General features: G+C 48.5%; 2 protein-coding genes across 4 annotated transcripts in view; both read left to right on the top strand.

The window, feature by feature from the left end:
- Positions 1 to 23,102, top strand: part of LRRC20 (leucine rich repeat containing 20) — an 87,129-nt gene that overhangs the window by 20,210 nt on the left and 43,817 nt on the right. For 2 of the 3 annotated variants that reach the window (XM_019444426.2, XM_019444425.2), the window contains one exon: positions 21,046 to 21,195. The exons of the other annotated variant lie outside the window; for it this stretch is intronic. In XM_019444426.2, the coding sequence (XP_019299971.1) occupies positions 21,046 to 21,195 (150 nt within the window). The remainder of the gene's footprint in view (positions 1 to 21,045; positions 21,196 to 23,102) is intronic. 3 annotated transcript variants of the gene reach the window in all.
- Positions 1 to 23,102, top strand: part of PRF1 (perforin 1) — a 261,612-nt gene that overhangs the window by 200,149 nt on the left and 38,361 nt on the right. The window lies entirely within an intron of this gene.

Here is a 23,102-nt window from a genome sequence, read left to right as displayed (position 1 = left end):
CTGGAAATATTAGCACGGCCATCTAGAAATGGAGATTTCTGTGGAGCCTGGGAGCAACCCTGTCTGTCTCAGCCCCCACTGTAATTCTGGGGTCCCTCGCGGCCCTCAGAGCATCCTTCACCTCTCCCTCCAGCGTAGAGCCACCGACACCTGACTGCCCTAGTGTCACTGGCGCTTGAAGTAGGCTTTTTTTTGAAGGCGAAGAGAAATATCAAAATCACTTGGATAATGTGCGACTTCAAAAAATACCTGTTGGCAGAAGACTTAAAAAGTTCTGCCTCGGGGCGCCTGGGTGGCTCAGTTGGTTGGGCGTCCGACTTCAGCTCAGGTCACGATCTCGCGGTCTGTGAGTTCGAGCCCCGCGTCGGGCTCTGGACTGATGGCTCGGAGCCTGGAGCCTGCTTCCGATTCTGTGTCTCCCTGTCTCTCTGCCCCTCTCCCGTTCATGCTCTGTCTCTCTCTGTCTCAAAAATAAATAAACGTTAAAAAAAAAAAAAGTTCTGCCTCAGAGAGATAACCAAATAGAACCTTCTGTGGCATCAAGAGCTTGTGTCGCTCAAGTAGGAAAGCGTTAGCGCCCTGGTAGTTCAGCGAGACTGAGGAGTTTATGGAGATCAAATGTTTCCAGAAACGCAGCCGTGGCTCTGGCTGATGAGGCAGCCAGGGACACAGCATACCCTGGAGGGGCCTGGCCCTGGAGCTCCGACAAACCCCAGGCTGCAAATGTGGTGACTGGCTGAAACGAGTGATCTCTGCCTTCCTTTACAGGTTAGGAAATTGTGGTTTATTCCGAGAGACCAGTGTGGCTGAAGGTCATTATCTTTGGAGGTGAGGTTGAATTCAGTAGCCTTTTCACCGGCATCCGCCTCATCCTGGTTGAATGTGTTTTGCTAAGACACACGTTTTTGTCGTGCGCCAATTTATCCCCAGGATTCCTTATTCTGTCAGGTCGGTTTCGGCACACCTTTACTCGCCGTGTGCTGTGCCTGTCTATGTAACGCGCTGCAGAGGAGGGAAGGTGAGGGAGGCGGAGGGAGCTAACGACTGAGCTCTGGCAGGTGTCCCATCAGACCGGGCCCTTGCCTGTGTTTCTGCCAGGCTGTCCTTTGCCCAGATCTTTGCATCATGCCCTGCTCCTTCTTATTCTCATCTCCACTGAGTGTTGCCTCCTCTGAGAAGCCCTCCCTGACCACCCTAGGAAGTGGTCTTTGTCTCAATTACCTGGTCTGCCATTACACCATTTTCTTTTCCTGAGAGCAGTATTCCTGCTTGACATGGTCGCAGGTATCTGTCTGTATTTACTGCTCCTCTCCCCACACGAAAGTGTAAGCTCGGGGCAGTCAGGGACTCCGTCTTGCTCACCACCATATCCTCAGACAGTGTGAGCGTGTACCAGATACTGAGGAGGTATTTGTCAAATGAATGACTGCATCTGATCTCCTCAATGGCTCTGGCCAGGCGGTGTTTTCACGTCACTCATAGAAGGGGAAAGTGAGGCTCTGTGAGCAGCACTGGTTTGCCTGGAGTTTCACAGCCAGCAAGTCTTGTCCTGGAGTGTGCACTTGAGTCTGTTGGCCTCCCGGGCCCTCTGTAATATGCCACCCCGCCTCTGTGGGACCCGATCCCTGCCCTCAGGGAGCTCTCCGCCTCGCCAGAAAGGGTGAGACAAACGGGTTACTAACTCTCACGTAAGACACAGACACGCAGAGCAGGCATCTGGACAGAGGGGCAGACACGTGACGGACAGGGGCCGGGGTGGGCTCGAGGCCAGAAGCTGAAGCTCACTTGAAGACATGAGGCAGCCTGCAAACAAAGCCTTGTAATAGGGTATTAGTGAGAGAGGTTTTTGAGGCTAAGGGAATAGGGCCAGGAAAAACACAGAGGTGGGAAAGTAAAGAGAGTTTGTAGGGAACAGTGAGCAGTCTGGCTTGGCTAGAGGGTGGGAACTTCGAGGAGTTGTATGAGGAGCTTCTGGAAAGGGAGGTCGGACCCAGATCCTTCGGTGGGAACGCCAGCTGGCAGAGGGCGGGTTCCACTTGTGGGGCATGGGGGTCCTGAAGGTTCTTGACTGGGAAGAGGTATTTGGGTAATGGGGATGGAAGCCTGGGGCAGGGCGCAGAGCCAGGGAAAGGGGCTCCTTCGCAAAGGAACAGCCGTGGTCATCGTCAAGGTGGATTCCAGGGTTCAGGGCTGATTTCAGGTAACAGTAAGACCTCATTAGTTGGACTCATTACATATTGGCCGCAGAGGGCATGGTTCTTGCTGTGAACTCAAATATTAGGACAGATACTAGCTCACCGTTTACTGCATTCCCCAAAAGGGCCCCGGACCCCCATTTTACAAAGGGAGAATCCCAAGGCAAAGCTTTCTCGGTGGTGAAGGTATAGTTAAGTTCAGAAGTGTTTGCCCAGCTCAGTGCCAGGCCCGAGGGGTTGTCAACATACCTCTCCTGTCAAGTTCACCTCACATGGGTCCCAGATGCAAGTCTGCAGATGTTTACCATTTGGGAGAGGATGATCCAGGACAAGCACTAAGGCAGGTGTCCTGAAGTTAGAGGTGAGGCATCCTTCCTGGGGGAGGTAGGGCTGGCCAGCCCAAGGATTTGTGGGGGCAGAGGAGAGAGGGAAGGGTGTTCCGGACTGTGGGAATGGCACGAATGAAGCCCAGGTAGTGAGCGAGCTCCACGACTGGCAGGTGGGTGAGGCAGGGTGTGCAGGCTGGAGGACAGGCACTGGTGTTTGACGGAGTCAGATGCTGAGCACAGATGCTGTTTCGAGGTGTTTGCTGCCCTTCCCTGAGTCCATTCATCCAGCCTGTGACTTCCAGAAGCCCAGTTACCGCTCAGAGAACTCATTCCTTACAGGGTGGATTCCTCATCGTCTCAAACCCTGAGCGATTGTTTGGGGAGGAAAGGTGAAAACTCAAGTTAGTCAGTAACCATGCAGCTCTATTGTCGTGCAGTCCTGTTGTGCCCTGGGCCCTGCCTTTGTGGGTAAGCGCAGTCTCCCCACTGTCCACCGCAGCCCCCTCACCATCTGCCCTGCTCAGAAGTGGGCTCCGGGCGAGCCGAGTTGTCTGGAGTCTCCCCACCCCCAGAGATGTCCACCTGTACGTGTGTGCTCCTGCCCCGTGGCCAGCGCCTCAGCCGTGGCAGGGATACCACTATGTCGGATCCAAGGCTTCTGTGCCCGGCAAGTCAGACCAGGGAAATGTCTTCTGGGACGTGCACTGGCCCCTACTGTGGATGAGGCACTGGGCTGGGCGCTGCGGGTGTTGGGGACGATGGGAGGGCGCTAAGGACACTATTTTTGCCAGCAAGAAACAAGTGCGCACCTCCCTTCAACCATGTTGCAGGTGACCTTCACAGTTCTTGCCATGTCGGAGGGCCAGCTGTCCTCTTCCGTAGGTGGAATAACGTGGTCGACTCTGAAGTCGGGCTGCCCTGATTGGAAACCTCGCTCTGCCACGTGTTAGTTGTGTGACCTTGGGCAAGTTACTTGATCTCTGTGATCAAGTTAAGTCTGATCTCAGTTAAGTTTCAGTGTTCTCGTCTCTAAAAGGTCCTCACTTTGTAGAGTTGTAAGGATGAAAATTATGTTATCCCGGTACACGTTGGAATGGAGGCCAGCATATACTCAGTGCTATAAAAGTATTAGTCGTGATTATGTTACTTAACGTTTTTCTTGAAAGGAAATTAGCTCAATACAATTTAAAAAGGCCTTTATATCATTACTACAAATGGAAAATCAATATAATTTTTCATAAATAGTTGATAACCATCAAAATAAATATGAAAACAAAACGCCATTATGAAATCTTAGGTATATGTGTTGGCTCAAATCTGCTCCTTCGTTGAAAAGGGGGTAAAGCAGGGGTGCCTGGGTGGCTCAGTCGGTTGGATCCGCGTCTGACTCGATTTCGGCTCAGGTCGTGATCTCACAGTTCATGAGATCAAGCCCCACGTCGGGGTCTACGCTGACACTGCGGAGCCTGCTTGGGATTCTCTCCCTCTCTCTCTGCCCCTCCCCCCCCATAAAATTTTAAATAAGTTTCAAATAAAGTTAAAAAATAAATAAATAAAAACAAATAAAATGAAAAAGGGGGAAAGCAAAGATGAAAGGGGTGATGACCAGCTCTGGACTGAGAGTTTGAAATAGGAATTTTCACCACCTGGCTCATTGTCATTTGTATTGTGATTACCATCCAAATCCTGGTTCTCAAAGAAACAATATCAGCATCGCCAAGAAGTTCATTAGAAATGCAGATTCCTAAAAAAAAAAAAAAAAAGGGGTGGGGCGCCTGGGTGGCTCAGTCGGTTAAGCATCCGACTTCGGCCCAGGTCATGATCTCATGGTCCATGAGTTCGAGCCCCGCGTCGGGCTCTGTGCTGACGGCTCAGAGCCTGGAGCCTGTTTCAGATTCTGTGTCTCCCTCTTTCTCTGACCCTCCCCTGTTCATGCTCTCTCTCTGTCTCAAAAATAAATGTTAAAAAAAAAAAAAAAAAAAGAAATGCAGATTCCTAGGGCCCACCCCAGACCCGCAGATTCAGGACAAGACCTCCAGGCGATTCATGGGTACACTGTTTTCAGAAGTCTGGTCGGTAGTCACCAATTTTGTGTGTTCCACACATGGAGAGAAATGAGCCAAGTTCATTCTTTGTATTTTACACATGAGGAACTTAAGGTTCGAGTGACCTGCCCGAGGTGACTTGATAAGTTAAGGGCAGTGGCATATCAGAATCCAGGTCTCCAGACTCACTCTGCAGGGCAACATCCTCAGAAGAAGTCAAGCTCCACCCCATCTTTACTTACTGTGTGACCTTGAACAAATTCTTAACCTCTCTGAGCCTTAGTTTCCTTATCTGCAAAAGGAAACTGATAACAGCGCCCTCCCTCAGAGGTGGTTCTCGGGATTGTCCAGAGAGGGTGCTCAGTCGGTGTTGGCCGCTGCTATCTTTGCAGAAGACTTCAGGGCCTGTCCAGCCTTCTCCAGGGCCTGGCTCAGCGTGTGGCCTCTGCTTGGGCCAGGTATGGTTGCTTCAGAGGTGTTGGTGACCACACCGTAGGCATCATTGTGACTGCTGTTTCTATTCCCTTTTGTCTCAACATGTTGGCAGTGAGTTATCTATTAAATTAAAATAATTTAATATCTCAGACGGTTACTGTGTGTCATTTGGTTGTATTCTGCGTGGGATTCATTTGCTTCTGATTTTAATTAAATATAGGTCTTTGTTGATTGGCTCGCTTGCCAGGAAGACGAGGGGTTGTTTTGACAAGTCCCAGGCTCTGCAGCACCATGCACGGTTGTCTCCTTGTTGTGAGGCTGTTCCAGCAGGGGATGGCCAGGCCTCCCTCCTGCGGCCAGGCACGGGGCTGAAGCCCATGCCTGTAACGGATTCCCACATAGAAGCGGTGTCTACATGCCCGCAGCAGCACCTTCTGTCCCTTGAGCGAGGCCACCTGCTGCCCTCCGCGCTGAGCCCCTCGAGGACATTTTATTTCCTGCTCAGAACAACCCTATTAGTTAGTTGGGTTGTCTTGTTCTCATTTTTTCTTAACTGAGGAATAATTCGTATTCGTCAAACCCTCCATTTTAAAGTGCAACATTCTGTGGTTTTGATCAGATTCACCATCACCACCGTCAATTTCAGAACATTGTCGTCACTCCCGAAAGAAACCCTGTACCCGTTAAGCGGTCATTCCCTGTTTTTCCCCTCTCCCCGCCAGCCCCTGACGGTCTACTTCCTGTCTCGATGGATTCGCATATTCTCGACATTTTACAGCAATGGAATGATACAGTATGTGGCCTTTTGTGACTGGTTTCTTTTACGCAGCCTGCCGTTTTCAAGGTTCATCTGTGTCCTATCAGTACTTTGTGCCTTTTTAGGGCCAAGTGATGTTGTGTTGTATGGAGATAGCACATCTTGTCCATCCTTTGCTCCATTGATAGACGTTTGAGCTATTTCTGCTTTCTGGCTACTGCGAATAATGCTGCTGTGAATGTGCACATACAGGTTTTTGCGTGAATTCTTGTTCTCATTTTATTGAAGGGGAAACTGAGGCAGGGGTTAAGTAACTTGCCTGAGATCTCATGGCGGAAAAGACCCAGTAGAGGAAAGCCTCGTTTCGGATCCTGAGGAAGAGTGAGCTCTCAGGCCTCCCCTGCGGCCACCTCTTCCTTTTTAGGTCTCTGGCTCTCATGGGGCTAGAGCGTGTTCTGATGGTAGGTGTGATGGCTTCCAGCTGGGGGGGGGGGGGGACCAGAGGTTCAGCCTAGTTCTCCGAGGCGGACACCCTGCATTCGTGTTATTTCCCACTGGGGAAAGGCTGGGGCTTCTGCAGTCATCGGTGAGGAAGTACCTCTGAGATACGGGTTCCCGTGTGTGCAGCGTCTTGCAGCCCCTGTCCCCTGGTCCCCCTCAGGACCATCTCCACTGACCCAGCGTTCTTAGTACTTGAGGGAAGACGTTCCCATGGGTAGCTGGATGCTAAGGATGTCACTGTCTTTAAATTGAGGATATTAGTAAGAAGTAATGAGTGCTTGTTATAAAAATATCACACAACGCAGAGATCTATAAAGTAGGAAATAAAAGAAACAACTCTCCCAAACCCATAGCCACGTTCAAATTAAATGGTTTGCCCACGTCCCAGAAGATGCCATGCCCGCTTCCCCCTTATCCTGAAGTGCCTTTCTGCTCTTCTCTGGCTACCGGCCAGGGCCCAGCATAAATGCTGTTGTGCTGGAACTTTCTGGACTTCTGCGGTCCTCTGTGATCTCCTCCTCCTGTGACCTTTTCTCTCCAGGGGGTATGACACAGGGAAAGACTAGAGATCAGGAGTTGAACAGCAGCAGAATCCCTGCACCTGAGAGTAGTCTGTGGAGAAGGGGGTTTGTGAAGAGAGAGTAGTGCCAGGCCTCCTTTCTCAAACCTTCCAGAGCTCGTTAGCTCGGTAAACACCGTGCACAGGTAACTGTTAAAATCCCGGCAGATTGTGTGCAGTGGGGCGCCGGTGCCTGTCCTTGATGACTGGTGTGTTTTGCTGGCCCTTGGTGTCCTGCATCCCCCAGCTCTGGAGACCAAGTGGCATTTCAGGGACCGGCAGCCGAGTCACGGAGGCCCGTCCGTCTGTGGTTTTGCTTCTTGTTCCAGTATGCCGGCCCCCACCCCTGGCTCCTGAGCATACCTGGAGGTGCTGAGAGTTTGGTCTTCTGGAAGGGGTGCAGGCACCGGTCTACTTTTTCATTTTCGTGTTCCAGAAAAATCTTTTTTTCTCCATCAGCCTCTTGGACGAGAGCCCCATGCCGCGCCGAGCCGCTGTTCTGATGCCCTCACACGATCCCACGTCTTGTGCTGTTGAACTGAACTCTCTCAGGGCAGGGGAGCTGGACAGCCTGGCTTTGAGCTGTGGTTCTTCTCTTTATGCATTGTGCGTCAGTTTCCATGATGATAAAATGGGGATGAGCATAAGAATACCTATCTCGCGGGTTTTTAAATTAGAGTATGTCAGGTGCTTAGAAAAGTCTCAGGCTTAGGTGCACGGGTACATATGGTACATGGGAAGTACCATATAAGACAAGCTGTGATTAAGAGGGCTTTTTGTTTCCAGGACTGTCTTCTGACCATGGTAGGGAGAGTAAGCATAGTATCGTAGTATAGTGTATAGTAATGTGTTGTGGAAAGACCATGAGCTTTGGGGTTGGGTTACTCTGGATTCTAATTCCGGCTCTGTACTCGTGGGCATGGGTAACCAACTTCAGCAAGCCTCAGTTCTCCCCACTGCAGTGCACATTCTAGCATGTTCTAAGGCAGACAGTTCAGAAACATTTGATTGCAGCTTGCAGCCTGTCCTTTTTGATAGGAGCATTGGCCCAAGAGCCACTGTTTAGTAAAATCGTGGAGCCACAGAATGTCCAGCCCGGCTGAAATGCCCCAAATCTCATAGTTCCAACTCTCCTTTTACAGAGAGGAGACAGGGCCCTTGGAGAAGCTGTTTCTCTCAGACTCCGTGGCTGAAAGCAGAGGGGCTGGGGCGAGAACGGGGGTCTCCTGAGTCTAGCCCATGGCTTCTTCCTCACCAAGGGTTGCCTGTGCCTCTTTCAGAGCTGGAAACATGAACAAGGCCAGAGAGAAGAATGAAGACAGTGGCTGTGTTTTGAAATAGCCTGGTCTAGGGGAAGCAGGAGGCATACAGGGCAAACCTCAGCTCCCTACACAAGCCCCGGACTGGCCAGCTCTCACTAACCGTGAGTGACTGTCACTATTGCTACCACATTGTCCTTGGGGCCAGTAACCGCTGCTGGTGGGAGGCCTAGGCCCTCTGTGCCAGCAATTCTCGGACAGGAGCGGGCATCGGAGTTGGAGGGCTTGTTCAACCACAGGTGGCTGGGACCTGCTCCTGGAGCTTCTGATTCTATAGGTCTGGGCTGGGATCTGAGAATGTGCCTTTCTAACAAGTTCTGGGGTGTTGCTGTTTCCATAGGTCCAGGGATCCCACTCTGAGAACCACTGTGTTGACCTGGCCCTTGCTACTGAGAGTGGTCCTTGGACATGCCTGATAGAAATGCAGAATCCCAGGCCCCATCCCAGACCTGCAGCAACAGCAGCCTTGCCTTAGCAGGTGCCCAGTAGTCTGTGTGCACATCGTGGTTTGAGAGGCAGTGGTATGGTGTGGAGTTCCCCACTGTGGCTGCAGAGTGGAATCACCAGGAGAGCTTTGGAACCCGCGGATTCCCAAGCCCCAGCTCATACGAATTAGGTCAGAGTCTCTGGGAGTGAGACTCACACATCAAGAGTCTATAAAGCTCCCCAGGTGACTCCTGTATCGCCACGTCTGAAAACCACCAGCTAGAATCCACAGTGGCAGCCACGAGGGGTCTCAGGGATGATGGGTTCTAAAGGTGGCATTGGATGCAAACCAAAGGCATGAGAGCGAGCCAAAGCAGCCTGCCTGCGGTCCCACGGCCGATAGTGACACATCCAGGGTCTGGATGTCAGATAATTCTTCTACTAGCTCTTTCAATTCTAAGTCCCCTTAGCACAGTTCATGTAGCTGCAGTGTACCAGTGTCCACAGGAATCCACCAGACCTTGGAAGATCGGTCTGCTCATTGGAAATACAGCCTCCGGTTGTATTTCAGAGCAGCCTTCTGTACTGAGTGAGAGTTCTCTGTTCTAGGCAGGCAGTGTGCGCGGTGGTCAGGGCCACGCACTGAAAGCCGGCCCTGCCACTTACTAGCCAAGACCTGTGGCTCTGCGCCCCAGACTCTTCCCCTAAAAACAGGGATGGTAATGATAGTGGCCACCATGGAGCTGATTTGGAGATGAAGGGTTAATGTGACAATGCTGAGGTCAATGATTTGCACACAGGAAGCGCTTTATAAATGTTAATTATTATCTCAGTAGCTGGGTGACCTTGGGTAAATCACATGACCTTGACCAATCCAGGCTTTTAACTTCTCTGTGACTCGGTTTCCTCCTCTGTTAAATAGAGGTAAGCAGAGAACTGACCTTACAGGGTGATTATGAGGAGTAGATGAAATTGTGACTCTAAAGCCATAAGCACAGTTTCCTGCACACAGTTGGCATCAATGAATAGTGGTTCCGGTCGTGTGTTACAGACTAAAACGCTGCGCAGGAGTAAGTTCTGGTTGGGGCAGGCTCTGAGTTGGGCCAGTCCTGACTCTCTAGAGGGAGCATCTAAGGCCATAGGGATTGAAGGCTTCTGGGATATTTTTGCCTGGAGAAAAGCTTATAATGCCCTTTATCCTCCTTGACGTAAAGGATTGTCATGCCAAGGCAGATCGACTATGTGTGATCCAAGAGGACAGAGTAGCAGTTATCATGTAGTTCATGAGAGAACTTTCTGATAGTTAAAACTATTCTGTAGAAGTGAGAGTGAGCTCTCCATCACCAGAGGTATTCAAGGAGAACTTTAAGTCCTCTGGTGGAAACATTAAGAGAATTTCAAGTCTGAGATTAGAAGCTACATTAGTGTTTCCCAGGTTTGCTTATTGGTAAGAATCATCTGGGAGCATTTATTAAAAACACAGATTCCCTGGGGCACCTGGGTGGTTCAGTCGGTTGAGTGTCCAACTTTGGCTCAGGTCATGAACTTGCGGTTCGTGAGTTTAAGCCCCACATCAGGCTCTGTGCTGATAGCTCAGAGCCTGGAGCCTGGTTCGGATTCTGTGTCTCTCTCTGTTCCTCCCCGGCTTGCACTCTGTCTCTCTGTCTCTCAAAAATAAATAAAGATTTAAAAATAAAGGCACACACACACACACACACACACACACACACACACACACACACTCCCTGCTGGTCATCCCAGACGAATTAAGCAGGCTAGTCCAGGACTAGCCCCTCCACATGATTCCTACTGGGAAGTTTGGAAAACATGGGCTAAATGACCTCCAGTCTCCTTCCAACTCTGAGATTCTTTGCAAAAGATTATGGGGAAACACATTCTGGGCGGGAATAGGTCACACTGACCCCAGGTCTCCTCCTGTAGCTTTGGGAGTCCTGCTTCTTGGCCAGGCCACGGAGCCCATGGGCACACCAGCTTGAGTCCCTGACACTTGTTCCTTTGGGCCTGTACCTGGGTTGGCAAGGAGCGCCACCACCCTCTCTGTTCCCCCCCCCTCCCCCCCCCCAGGGACCTGTCACCAGGCCCTGCTCTCAGCCCAGACTGAGCAGGGGTCAGAATCCTGTGTTTCTGAGAAACAACACGAATTTGTCCCAGCCCTCCTGGCTTCCTGCAGTAGGTTTTGTTTACTTGGATTTTGCTTCTTTTGCCCTGCTTCTGCCTACAGTTACTTTTCCTCGGCATTCATTAGAATTAACAAGATAACCATTAAAGGTTAAACCACAGAAAGACCTGTGCCTTGTGACTAAAAGTTGCTTTATTAACACAAAGCACTGTCCTAATTAGAAGTTTAGGGAGATGCAGTTTGGCCTCCTTGCAATAATAGTTACAATTATGAAGAGAATTTTGTCCTGTGTTTATTACAGTGCCTTTCTGCAAACTTCCCTATTCTCTGCTGCAGCTCAGGTGTCAGCACTGGGGGAGGGCACCGGGGAAAGGCATGCTTGAACCCGGCTGCTGTCCAGATGCTGGTGTTGTCTCCTGTTGTTAGTCCCCCTGAGCTCCCGGTTGAGGTCTGTGGGCATGCACTCACCACCAAGTAGCATGAAGTGCTCCTATGCCAGAGCCTTCCCCTCTGAGGACTCGCTGAGCAAGAGTGAGGCTCCAGGAAGGTATAGAACAAGGCAGGGCTCAAAGATGGAGTTCCAGAGAATAAAAGGCCTCTGGGCCTTTGCTCATGCCTTGGCCCACACCTGGGTTGCCTTCCCTCTTTCCTCTCTGGCTCTCATAATCTCTCATCCATTAGCATCCAGCCTGAATCAAGGGTGACCAACTCTCCTGAATGGCCCGGACTGCAGAACCATCCCCCAGGATGCAGGGCTTTCAGTGCCAACATTGGGAATGTTCTGGGCAAACCAGGACAAGTTGGTCACCCTGCTGGAATCTTTGCATTCACATTCTTTGTCCTTCAGTACCTTGCCAAAATGACCTTGGGCAATTTACTGTCAACATGGACCTCACTTTCCATCTGTGAGGATAGCTCATGGTTGTTATGAGAATTTAATGAGTTCATATATGAAAAGTGCCTATTACGTTTCTGGCACATACTAAACACTCAGTGATGTTAGCTATGTTTGTTTGGTTGAGTTGAGTGAAAATGAGATCGGTGAGATCCCCTGGCCTCCATGTGGTTCACGAATCCTCTGTGCGGTGAGTGCTTGATCACATCCCAGCATGTGGCACTCACTTCCTCACGTGGGAGCCTTTCCTTTACGACTGGTGCACTATTCCTGTACTGTCAGCTCTGAGGATTCATAGAGAATGGGACCCCCTTCTTGAAGACATCCCATGGCTTCCTGAGGATTACTCACCTGTCTCCAGTCTGGGTCTTCTCTTTCCTGGGTGGGGTACCCCCTCCCTTAGGTGAGACCTGACTCCTAGCCATATGCTTGCTGTGTCCTCTGGGCCAGCTAAGGACGCTTTTCTCTACTGCAGACATGTGTAGCGGGGATAGATGGTGCCCATCCTCTGAATTAGACCTGAGATGAATTTCCTGAGAACAAAAGATGACTGGCCTCTGTCCCCAGAATCACAGGCTCTGAACTACAAAGATCTGTAGGATTTCTTTTAGGGAAGGCCCCGGTTTCCCTTTGAGATGCTCTGCATAGACTCCCCTTTCTTTGGCTCAGCCTACAGGCAGGTACCTAGGTACTTCTTAACTCAAGGGGGTAGGATAGTAGATTGGTTAGGACCCAGGGCTTCTGGAACAGCCTAACTATCCAAATCTTACTCCCCTGGGGTACCTGGGTGGCTCAGTAGGTTGAACATCCAAGTCTTGATTTAGGCTCAGGTCATGATCTCACGGTTCATGAGATCGAGCCCTGTATCGGGCCCTGCACTGATAGCATGGAGTCTGCTTCTCTCTCTCCTCTCCCTCTGCCCCTCCCCACTCGCTCTCTCTGTCTCTCTCAAAATAAATAAATAAACTTAAATCTTACTTCCCTTTTAGCTGTATGACCTTGGCCAAGTCACTTAATTGCAGTTTCCTCATGTGTATAGAGAGGAGATAGTTCTTAGAGCCTAGCATGTGTGAAATAGTAAGCGGTACTATCTATGGTTATTGTTAGCCCCACCCCCAAGGAACGAACATGAAGTATATCGCTCCTCGTGCACAGATAGGAAGATGACTGGGCAAGGCTGAGATCTGCTTCAGCACGTCTGGGACCTGGATCTCCGTATGTTTGTCCCAGGGACCACAGAGAACTGTTCCCGAGATCGTGGGCCTGTCCTCTCAGCAGGGATTAGAGTCCCCATGCAGTGTTAGTGGCTGGTGCTGTGGCCTGGATGGGGCGGGCATGTTTGCACCAGCCACCGGTGGGCAGTTCTGCAGTCAGAGGATGGATGGAACATCCCTGAGAACGAAAAAGATCCTAGGGAAGTCACTAGGTACAGCGCAGAACACTGCCTGGCACACAGTAGGGCTATTTGGGAGAGTAAATGAAAGCAGCAGGTGTGGATATATTCCAGGCCCTTGGCACCCTTCAGATGTGGTGGCCATATGCTTCTGTGACTTTGGCTGGTTGTCCAGAGGAGGCCGCACAGGCCCGTGTTACTTGAATTGGAGACTGGAAAGGGGGCGTGAGGTTGGAATGGTGTGTGGGTAGCCTGGGTGGGAGGAAGGAGGTTGTGGGACTGGACATTTCTGGGCTGATGTACTTGGGGAAGGCAGCTGCCATGAGGACCCTTGGAAGTAACTTGAATGACCTTGTGGCTTTATGTTTCTTCCGCATGCATCGTGAACACTCTCTCACCACTTTGGGGAGCGGGGGTGCATTGCACAATTGATTCTCGGTGCCTGAGCCCCGAAAGTTCCATCTCATATCCAGTACAGTTCCATCTCCCATCCAGTAAAATCCAGTACAGAATTTCTTTCTTTTATGGAGCTTTCTTGTTTCTCTTACTGATGAGGAGCTGGCTGCCCTCAGTTTATACTTGAATTTGCCAAGTATTTTTTTTTCTAATAAAAGGTATTTTTATAATAAATAAATTTTCTGTTTTAAAAGTAAATTATCACTATATATACTTGAAAAATATTTTTATTTAAATATATAGTGGTACTTTGCTTATTTTAGGTAAAATAAGCAGCAGGACTATACGTAGTAATAAATTGCTCAAATCCTTTATCATTGCTGTTGAACATTCTGGTTATTTTCCTTTTGATCTTATTTCCCAGGCATATGTACCTTTTTTTTTTTTTTTTTTTTTTTTTACCTAGTTTTACACGTATTACAGTGCACATATAATTTTTTTTATTCTGCTTTTTAAAATGGTATAACTTGAGGGGCACCTAGGTGGCTCAGTCAGTTAAGTGTCTGACTTCGGCTCAGGTCATGATCTCATGATTTGTGAGATCAAGCCCACATCTGGCTCTGTGCTGACAGTGCGGAGCCTTTTTGGGATTCTCTCTCTCTCTCCACCCCTCCCCCACTCATGCTCTAAATAAATAAATAAATAAATAAATAAATAAATAAATAAATAGCTTTTTTTATATGCCATAACTTGAACCATTAAACAAGAAAAACCATGAATGAACATAGGTTGATAATACTATTTAAGAAGCTTGGGGCGCCTGGGTGGCTCAGTCGGTTAGGCGTCTGACTTCGCTCAGGTTATGATCTCTCGGTGTGTGAGTTTGAGCCCTGCGTCAGGCTCTGTGCTGACAGCTCAGAGCCTGGAATCTGCTTACGATTCTGTGCCTCCTTCTCTCTGCCCCTCCCCCACTTGTGCTCTGTCTCTATCAAAAATAAATAAATGTAAAACAAAAATTTTTTTTTAAAAAAGAAGCTCTAGCAACATTTGGGAGGTAGGGGTTGGAATGCAAGAACTCCAAATAGAAAAATAGCAAGAGACGTGAGCAAGCCTTGCCACAAGGGAAATAGAAATGGTTAATTAACCATGAATGATAATCAGTCTCATTATTTAAAGAGTTGATTAAAGCAAGGGATGTCATGTCCACTGTTCATATTAGCAAAGATTTTTTTTTTAATGATCCATTTACTTATTGGGCAGAATGTGTATTAATTGGCATAAATACTCTGGAAAGCAGTTTGGCAATACATTTCAAAAGCCATAGGTTTATCCGTTTACTAATTATATTCCCCTCGCCCCCCTCACCCCTTGTTAACATCTTATATTCTTTTCTCATCTCTCTCTCTGGTGGTCTTAATTTTTTAAATTGAATTACATTGAGAATTTTACATAATATAACTTTTTTTTAAAAGATAAATAATTTATAGATAGATCATTATCTTTTTAATAAAGACAAATTTATTTAAATAAAGATAAATTTTTTTGAGAGAGAGAGAAAGAGCGTGAGTGGGGAAGGACAGAGACAGAGAGAGAGACACAGAATCCAAAGCAGGCTCCAGACTCTGAGCTGTCAGCACAAAGCCCGATGAGGGGCTCGAACCCAGGAACCATGAGATTATGCATGGTTCAAGTCAGATGCTTAACCACTCAACCGGCTGAGCCGGCTGAGCCACCCAGGCGCCTCTAAAGTTTTTTTTATTTATTTACATAATCTCTACACCCAGCGTGGTGGGGCTGAACTCATGACCTTAAGATCAAGAGTCATGTTCTCTTTCGACTGAGCCACCCAGGCGCCCCTAAAGATAAATCTTTATTCTACTTATAGATCCTTTTCACAGTCTGTCTTATTTTTTTAAGTATCCGGGTGTTGTGTATGTTTTATACAGTTAGACTTGTTGATCTTTGTGACTCTTTTATGGCTCCTAGGTTTAGAAAATCATCTCCACTTCAGAGGTTGTATAAATATTAAGTTCTGTTTACTTCTGATTTTTTTGTTGTTTGATTTCAAAAAATATTTCAAGTGTAATTCTCTGTAGAGTTTACTTTGATTCTTAGGTTAATCGAGAGTCTCTATTTTGTTTTCCCAGAACTATTTTTTTTATAAGTTTTTTTTTTTTTTTTTTTTTTTTTACTTTTTAAATTTTTAAATAAATTATTTTTGAGAGAGAGACAGAGTCTGAATGGGGGAGGAGGTAGAGTGAGAGAGGGAGACACAGAATCCGAAGCAGGCTCCAAGCTCTGAGCTGTCAGCACAGAGCTGGACGCAGGGCTCGAACTCATGAACCGTGAGATCATGACCTGAACTGAAGCCGGACACTTAACCGACTGAGCCACCCAGGTGCCCCTTCCCAGAACTATTAATTGGTTATTCTGATATGTTATTAATCCTCCCATTCCCCAATTTATTTGTGAGGCCTTCTTTAGCACTTATTAAATCATGACATATTATTTATGGACTACATTTTCTGGACTATTTTCTTTCTATAATCTATTTTTCTTTGTGCTTTATAATTTTATTTAAATTCAAGTTAGTTAACATATAGTGTAATAGTGGTTTCAGGGGTAGAATTTAGTGACTCATCACTTACATAGAACACCCAGTGCTCATCCCAACAAGTGTCCTCATCAGTGCCCGTCACCCTAAATTTAGCCCATGCCCCCAGCTACCTCCCCTCCAGCAACCCTCAGTTTGTCCTCTGTATTTAAGAGTCTCTTATGGTTTGCCTCCCTGTTTTTATCTTATTTTTCCTTCCTTTCCCCCCTGTTCATCTGTTGTGTTTCTTAAATTCCACATATGAGTGAAATCATATGGTATTTTGTCTTTCTCTGACTAACTTATTTCACTTAGCATAATACATTCTAGTTCCATCCACATTGTTGCAAATGGCAAGATTTCATTTAAAAAATTTTTTTTAATGTTTATTTATTTTTGAGAGAAAGAGAGCACAATCTGGGGAGGGACAGAGAGAGAGGGAGACACAGAATCCGAAACAGGCTTCAGGCTCTGAGCTGTCAACACAGAGCCTGATGTGGGGTCCAAACCCACGAACCACAAGGTCATGACCTGAGCTGAAGTTGAATGCTTAACTGACTGAGCCACCCAGGCACCCCTCATTCTTTTTCTTTTTTAATGTTTATTTTTTGAGAGAGAGAGAGAGAGAGAGAGAGAGAGGGAGAAAAGCAGAGGGAGAGGGGGACAGAGGATCCAAAACTGGCTCTGTGCTGACAGCACTGGGCCCGATGTGGGACTCAAACTCATGAACTGTGAGATCATGACCTGAGCCGAAGTTGGACTCTCAACAAACTGAGCCACCCAGACACCCCAAGATTTCATTCTTTTTCATCAAATATTCCATTGTGTGTGTGTGTGTGTATACACACATATATATGTATACACATGTGTATATGTATATGTATATGTATATGTGTATATACACACACACACATACATACATACATACCACCTTTATTCATCATTCGATGGATATTTGGGCTCTTTTCATATTTGGCTATTGTCGATAGCACTCCTATAAACATCAGGGTATATGTGTCTCTTCGAATCAGCATTTTTGTATCCTTTGGTTAAATACCTAGCAGTGCGATTGCTGGGTCATAGGGTAGTCTATTTTTAACCTTTTGAGGAACCTCCATCCTGTTTCCCAGAGTGGTTGCACCAGTTTGCATTCCCACCAGCAGTGCAAAAGAGACCCTCTTTCTCCGCATCCTCGCCAACATCTGTTGTTGCCTGAGTTGTTCATGTTAGCCATTCTGACAGGTGTGAGGTGGTATCTCATTGTGGTTTTGGTTTGTGTTTCCCTGATGAAGAGTGATGTTGAGCATCTTTTCATGCGTCTGCTAGCCGTCTGGATATCTACTTTGGAAAAGTGTCTATTCGTGTCTTCTGCCCATTTCTTCACTGAGTTGTTTGTTTTTTGGGTGTTGAGTTTGAGAAGTTCTTTATAGATTTTGGATATTAAACCTTTATCTGATATGTCATTTGCAAATATCTTCTCCCATTCTGTCGGTTGACTTTTAGTTTTTCTGATTGTTTCCTTCACTGTGCAGAAGCTTTTTATTTTGATGAGGTCCCAGTAGTTCATTTTTGCTTTTGTTTCCCTTGCCTCTGGAGACTTGTTGAGTAAGAAGTTGCTGTGGCCAAGATCAAAGAGGTTTTTGCCTGCTTTCTTCTCGAGGATTTTGATGGCTTCCTGTCTTATGTTTAGGTCTTTTGTCCATTTTGAGTTTATTTTTGTGTATGGTGTAGGGAGGTTGTTGTCCCCTGTTTAATTATTGTAGCCTTATAATACTGGTTACGCTCTATCTTCTTCTTTTTTAGGGAGAACTTGCTTGCTTATTCCCCTAGATGAAATTTAAACCATTTCAAAAAATGGTTTTGGATTAAAAAAAATTTTTTTTGATGTTTATTTATTCTTGAGAGAGAGAGAGAAAGAACATGAGTGAGGGAGGGGCAGAGAGAGAGAGGGAGACACAGAATCCGAAGCAGGCTCTAGGCTCCGAGCTGTCAACACAGAGCCCAATGCGGGTCTCGAACTCACAAGCCATGAGATCATGACCTGAGCTGATGTCAGATGCTTAACCAACTGAGCCACCCAGGCACCCCAAAAAGTGGTTTTGGATTTTAAAGTTAAAAAAACTTTATGACTTTTGAGCAGGAATTACATGAAACAATCTATAACCTGATTTCTGGAAAAAAACCTCATTTCAGTTGTTGGTCGTTAACGAGCATGTTCTGTATCTTCACATACAAATCTATTTTTAAAGATACCTTTGTGAACTTTTCTACTTTTATTAATATTGGTCAGATACATTTTCCATTCTGATTATCTCTATATATTCTATATTATTATTGCTATTTGAAATAGGATCCTTAAAAATTATATTTTATTGCTGGCATATGGGAATATTACTGAATCTTGTGCTTTTATTTTGATGAGCCATTTCGCTGAGACTTTTTTTCATTTGCATAGTTTGTCAGATGCCTACTTTGGTTTTTGGAGGTTATGCGGCCATTTCATGTGCACGTGATAATCGTTCTGTTTCCAGTGTTTATGTTTTCTGTTTCTTTGGCCAGAACTTCCAAGACCATATTCAGGGATACTGGTGTGGGAAGGCGTCCTTACTTTGCTCTTCGTTTTAAAGGGAAAGCCTCTGCCGTTTTCCTTGATGTTGCCTCTAGCTTGAATGAGATCTGTCGCTTTTACCCAAAGGGGCTGTTGGATTTACAGGCACAACAAAGACTCCTTTCTAGCCCTTTGCGCATCTGGCACGAAGCACTAGGGTACTCATTGTTTGGAAGTGTTTGCCCTTTCTGGAATCCCCAGCTTGCCCTAAACTTTGAGCCTACAGAGCCAGTCCATTTCCAGACCTTGGTCTCCCTGGACAGAAAGCCTGACTTGTGGGGATTCACTCCTCCCTGCCAGGACCTCTCACTCTCTTCTGCCAGCCCTACCAGCTGACGTAAGGGCCGGCACCTGACACTGGATGGCGGCAGGGCTAGAGGCACCTGGCACAGCCCTGGACCAGGGGAAGCAGTAAAGGCACTTCTTACCAGGATGCCCTGCAGAGGACTCCTGCAGATCCTCAGCCATCTGGACTTCTGCCCTTACCCCACCTGTCCCCTTTCTTTTCTCAGACCAGCTCAGTGAGGTCACCAGTACCCCTGCCTTGCCCTCCGAGCCTGCTGGGCACTGCTGGCCCTGTGCTCTGGAGGCCTTCCTGGTCCAGTGGGAAAGCAGACACAAAGAGAGAGGTTAACACAGTCAGGATGAAGAGGTCCCATTCGTGCTCTGTGAGACTCAGAGGCTGGAGCAACTAACTGTTTAGAGCAGTCAGAGAAGGCTTCTTAGAGGAGGTGACATTTGAGCTGCTCTTAGAGCGAGAGTAGAGAGACTGTGAGGCAGATGAGGGAGAAGGGCTTCAATTATGATTATTTTGATAGACTTCGCATTATTGTTGCTGTTCAGAATGGGCTCTTTAAAAACTATATTTTATTGCTGGCATGTAGGAATATTAGTTGAATTTTGCATATTTATTTTGGAGCAATCTTTAGAGCCTCAGGGGCCTGGGGGTGTCTGGCCTCTTTGGGGACAAGACAAGAGTTTGCAGAGACATGGGACAGTGCTGTCTGAGTTGGGTGGTGCTCCTGGGGTTCAGAGGTGGGAGGGCGATCCCCAGTCATGGGGGTGATCCGGGCAGATTTCCAAAGAGGTGGGATGGGGGCTGGCCTTGAAGCCTAGAGAGGATTTGGCTAGAGGAAGGGGAGGGTAGACTGGAGGAGGTGCAGAGAAGCAGCATCCTCACTGTGCACCTGCCTGCTACTGTGTCACCACACTTAGTACTTTTTATACTTAATTTTCCTGACAGCTCTGCCAGGTAGATGACAAGACCCCTGTTCCACAGATGAGGAAACGGGGGCTCAGGGAATTTAAGTGACTTAGGTGAGCTGGAGAGCCTAATTTCTGAGCTTCCATGCATTCAGTGCCTCCCTTTTTAAAATGTAGGTACCTAAAAAATTGCTTTATTGGGAAAGAACTCACACACCATACAATTCACCCATTTAAAGGGTACAATTCAGTGGCTTTTGTATATCCACAGAGTTGTGCAGCTGTCATTACAGTCCAGTTTTAGAAGCCCCAGCCCTAGGTTGCCCCCCCCCCCACCCCAGGACCCCCAGCCCTGGGCAACCGCTGCCCTCCTTTCCGTGTCTATACACTAGCCTGTTCCAGATCGTTCATGTAAATGGCCTCATCAAGCGTGTGATCGTTTGTGACTGCTTCTTTCACTTAGAGTAACGTTTTCAAGGTTTACCCACGCCGTAGCATATATTGGTACTTCGCGACTTTTTATTGCCAAACAATATTCTTGTTTCTGGATAATGCCACATTTTGCTTATCCATTCATCTGTTGATGGACATTTGGGTTGTGTGCACTTTGGGTGCACTTAGTGAATAATGCTGCCGCGAGTGTTCCCGTGCGACGTGTTTTGTGTGGACATATGTTTTCATTTCTCTCCGGTGTAGACCTAGGAGCGGAATGGCTGGCTGGGCCGTGTGGTGACTACAGGTTTTACCATTTGGGAAACTGCCAGACTGTTCTCCACAGCGACTTCCCGGCTGCCTCTTGTGCATGCTTGCCTTCAGAGTGACAGGGCTGGGGAGAAGGTCAGACCACAAAGTCTGTGTGAGTCGCCTGTTTTCAAAGAAGATTGTCGGAAAGTAGTGTGAAGACTGCAGCTTCACTGTGGAGTCTTTGGTGATTCCAGAAGGAGGATTCTGCAGGAGCTCAAGGACGCTGCCACAAGTGCTGGTCGTGAGCTGCTCCTTCTGCTCATAGGCCATGCCACTAGACAAGGTGTTGAATAGACCCAAAGGTTCGGGGTGCCGGAGAGGGACAAGTGCGACCCGTGGTGATGAAGGCTCTCGGAAGAGGGAGGGCAGGGCTTCGGGGCTGGCACAGGGGAGACGAGTGAGAGGAAAGGAGTTGGGGAGGAGAGGCAGGGTCGGGGCCTTGTGGTTCAGGGCAAGTCCCTGAGCAGCTGTGGCCAACTGTCCTCTGTCTTTGTTCTTTGGCTGCAGATCTGGCCGAGTGCAAGCTGGTTGCTTTCCCCATTGGCATCTACAAGGTCCTGCGGAATGTCACCGACCAGATCCAGCTCATCACGCTGGCCAACAACGAGCTCAAGTCCCTCACCAGCAAGTTTATGACCACGTTCTGTCAGCTCCGAGGTAGGCCCCGGTCCGCCAGACAGGAAATCATTCCCCAGGGGAGGCTTCGAGGATGGACCTGTGTCCTGCCTGCAGCCTGGAAGTCTCTAAGTGTCACTCCTCCCTCTCGCTGGCTGTGAATCAGACTGACCGATGGTCAAGGGTGTGGGCCCGGCGGGGTGTTTGGGGTCCTGAGACCCACAAGTAGTTATTTCTCAGTAGACCTGAACGAGCCCCCATCCTCCTCCCCAGCCTAGCACTGCTTTCCCGGTTCAGGAGTGACAGATGCCGGGGATGTTGGTGTTTCCTCTGCTGGGCCCACACAGGGCCGTGGACAAGGGTGCCTGGCAGGATGACGGGCAGGGGGCCAGCAGGTGGGCATAGTAGAGTCTCTTGAAACGGCTCCTCTGGGTGGGCCCGAAGGATGCAGTGGCCACTGCAGTGCCGCACCCCCCCTCCCCCATCCTTCTGTGAGAGTCCGCTGCTGCTCAGTGAGCCGTGGGGTGGGAGAACCAGGGAGGGCACAGGAGGCATAGGAGAGGTGATTCCCACCTTCTGGAATTCTATCTGACAGGGGCATGAAAAAGGTCCAAGGGCCCGGTTAGAGAAATCCATATGTCAGATGCTGGTGGAGCGGGAGGGACATGAGCAAAAGCGTACCTCCCACGGCTGATTTCAGGCCTCCTAGAAGAGGTGGGGGCATCGGGCAGAGGCAAGAGGGAGGCGTGAACTGGCAAACAGGTCCCAGGGACAGAAGGCAGCTTGTAGAATGCTCAGCAGCCAGCTATAGGCAGGACATGGATAGGCCACCGGCTGGGTGGGAGGGGGGCGTCCTGGGGCAGGACTCGGTTCCCCGGAGGCACTGTGGGTGCTTTTCACCAGGCTGTCCCGTCCTTCATTTTCTGGGGGCCACTTCTCTGCGCACATGAGATGGGCCCTCACGGCCAGCAGGCCCCATCGGCCGCAGTGGTCAGCCCTGGCAGAAATTAGACTCATCTGAGGAACTTTTCTACAAACACAGTTGCCTTGGCTCTACCCCCAGCCCAGTTGAATCAGAATGTCTGAGTATGGGCCTGGGCCTTGTACGCATCTTTTAAAACCTACAGCAGTCATTCTGAAGTGGCAGCAGCCAAGGTTGAGGCCATGGGTCAGGGGTTATACATGCCAATGCCTGAGAGACTAGCGTGCGAGTACTAAATGTCGCGGTTTGAGTGGTGGGGACCGTGGGAGACGTACCCCTCTCCTCTCTGCCAGGTATGCCATGAGGATGTTGGGGTTTTGTCAGTAGAAGCTAGAAATATGGGTTTTGTGTGAATTTTTACCAGGTGTTCTATAACATGGAAGCCAATAAAACACCCTTGCACAGTAGATTTAGCCCATGGGCCATCAGTTGGAAGAATCTCCCGTAATATATGAGATCTGTCTCTGCCATCTCATTTCATGGATGGAAAAGGAAGGCCAGGGAGACTGAGGCTTATCGGGGATCTCGGAGCAGCACCCCCATGTCGTCCACCTTGCAGGCCAGGGCTGCCTCTCCAGGCCTCCCGCATTAGCCCAAGGGTCCCCTGGAGATGTTTGCTTTGCGGAGGAGGGTGGAAAGATCGAAAATGGGTGGTGGGGGTTGGCTGGGACCTCCAGGAAGGGCAATCAGGAAGGGTGCTTCCTTTGGGTAAGAGGAGAGTTCATTTGTGCTTTCCTTCCTTGAACCTTCCCCGGAGCACCTGCCATATTCCAGACCTGTGTCTGGAGGCTGGGAGACAAAGACTGGCAGACCAGCTCCCTCCCGGAAGGAGCCCAGGGTCACAGAACAGACTTGTCAACCACACCAAGTCCTATGATGCCGGCGTGGACAACATGCTGGGAACAATGGGAAGAAAACTTAATTCTTCCAGCAAGTGGTGTGGGCAGTGGGTGGGCCGGGAAGCAAG

The sequence above is a fragment of the Panthera pardus genome, unplaced genomic scaffold (genome assembly GCF_024362965.1).
Source record: "Panthera pardus isolate Hobbes unplaced genomic scaffold, ASM2436296v1 HiC_scaffold_22, whole genome shotgun sequence".
In the NCBI taxonomy this organism is placed as follows: domain Eukaryota; kingdom Metazoa; phylum Chordata; class Mammalia; order Carnivora; family Felidae; genus Panthera; species Panthera pardus.
This window is presented reverse-complemented; position numbering and strand designations above follow the sequence as displayed.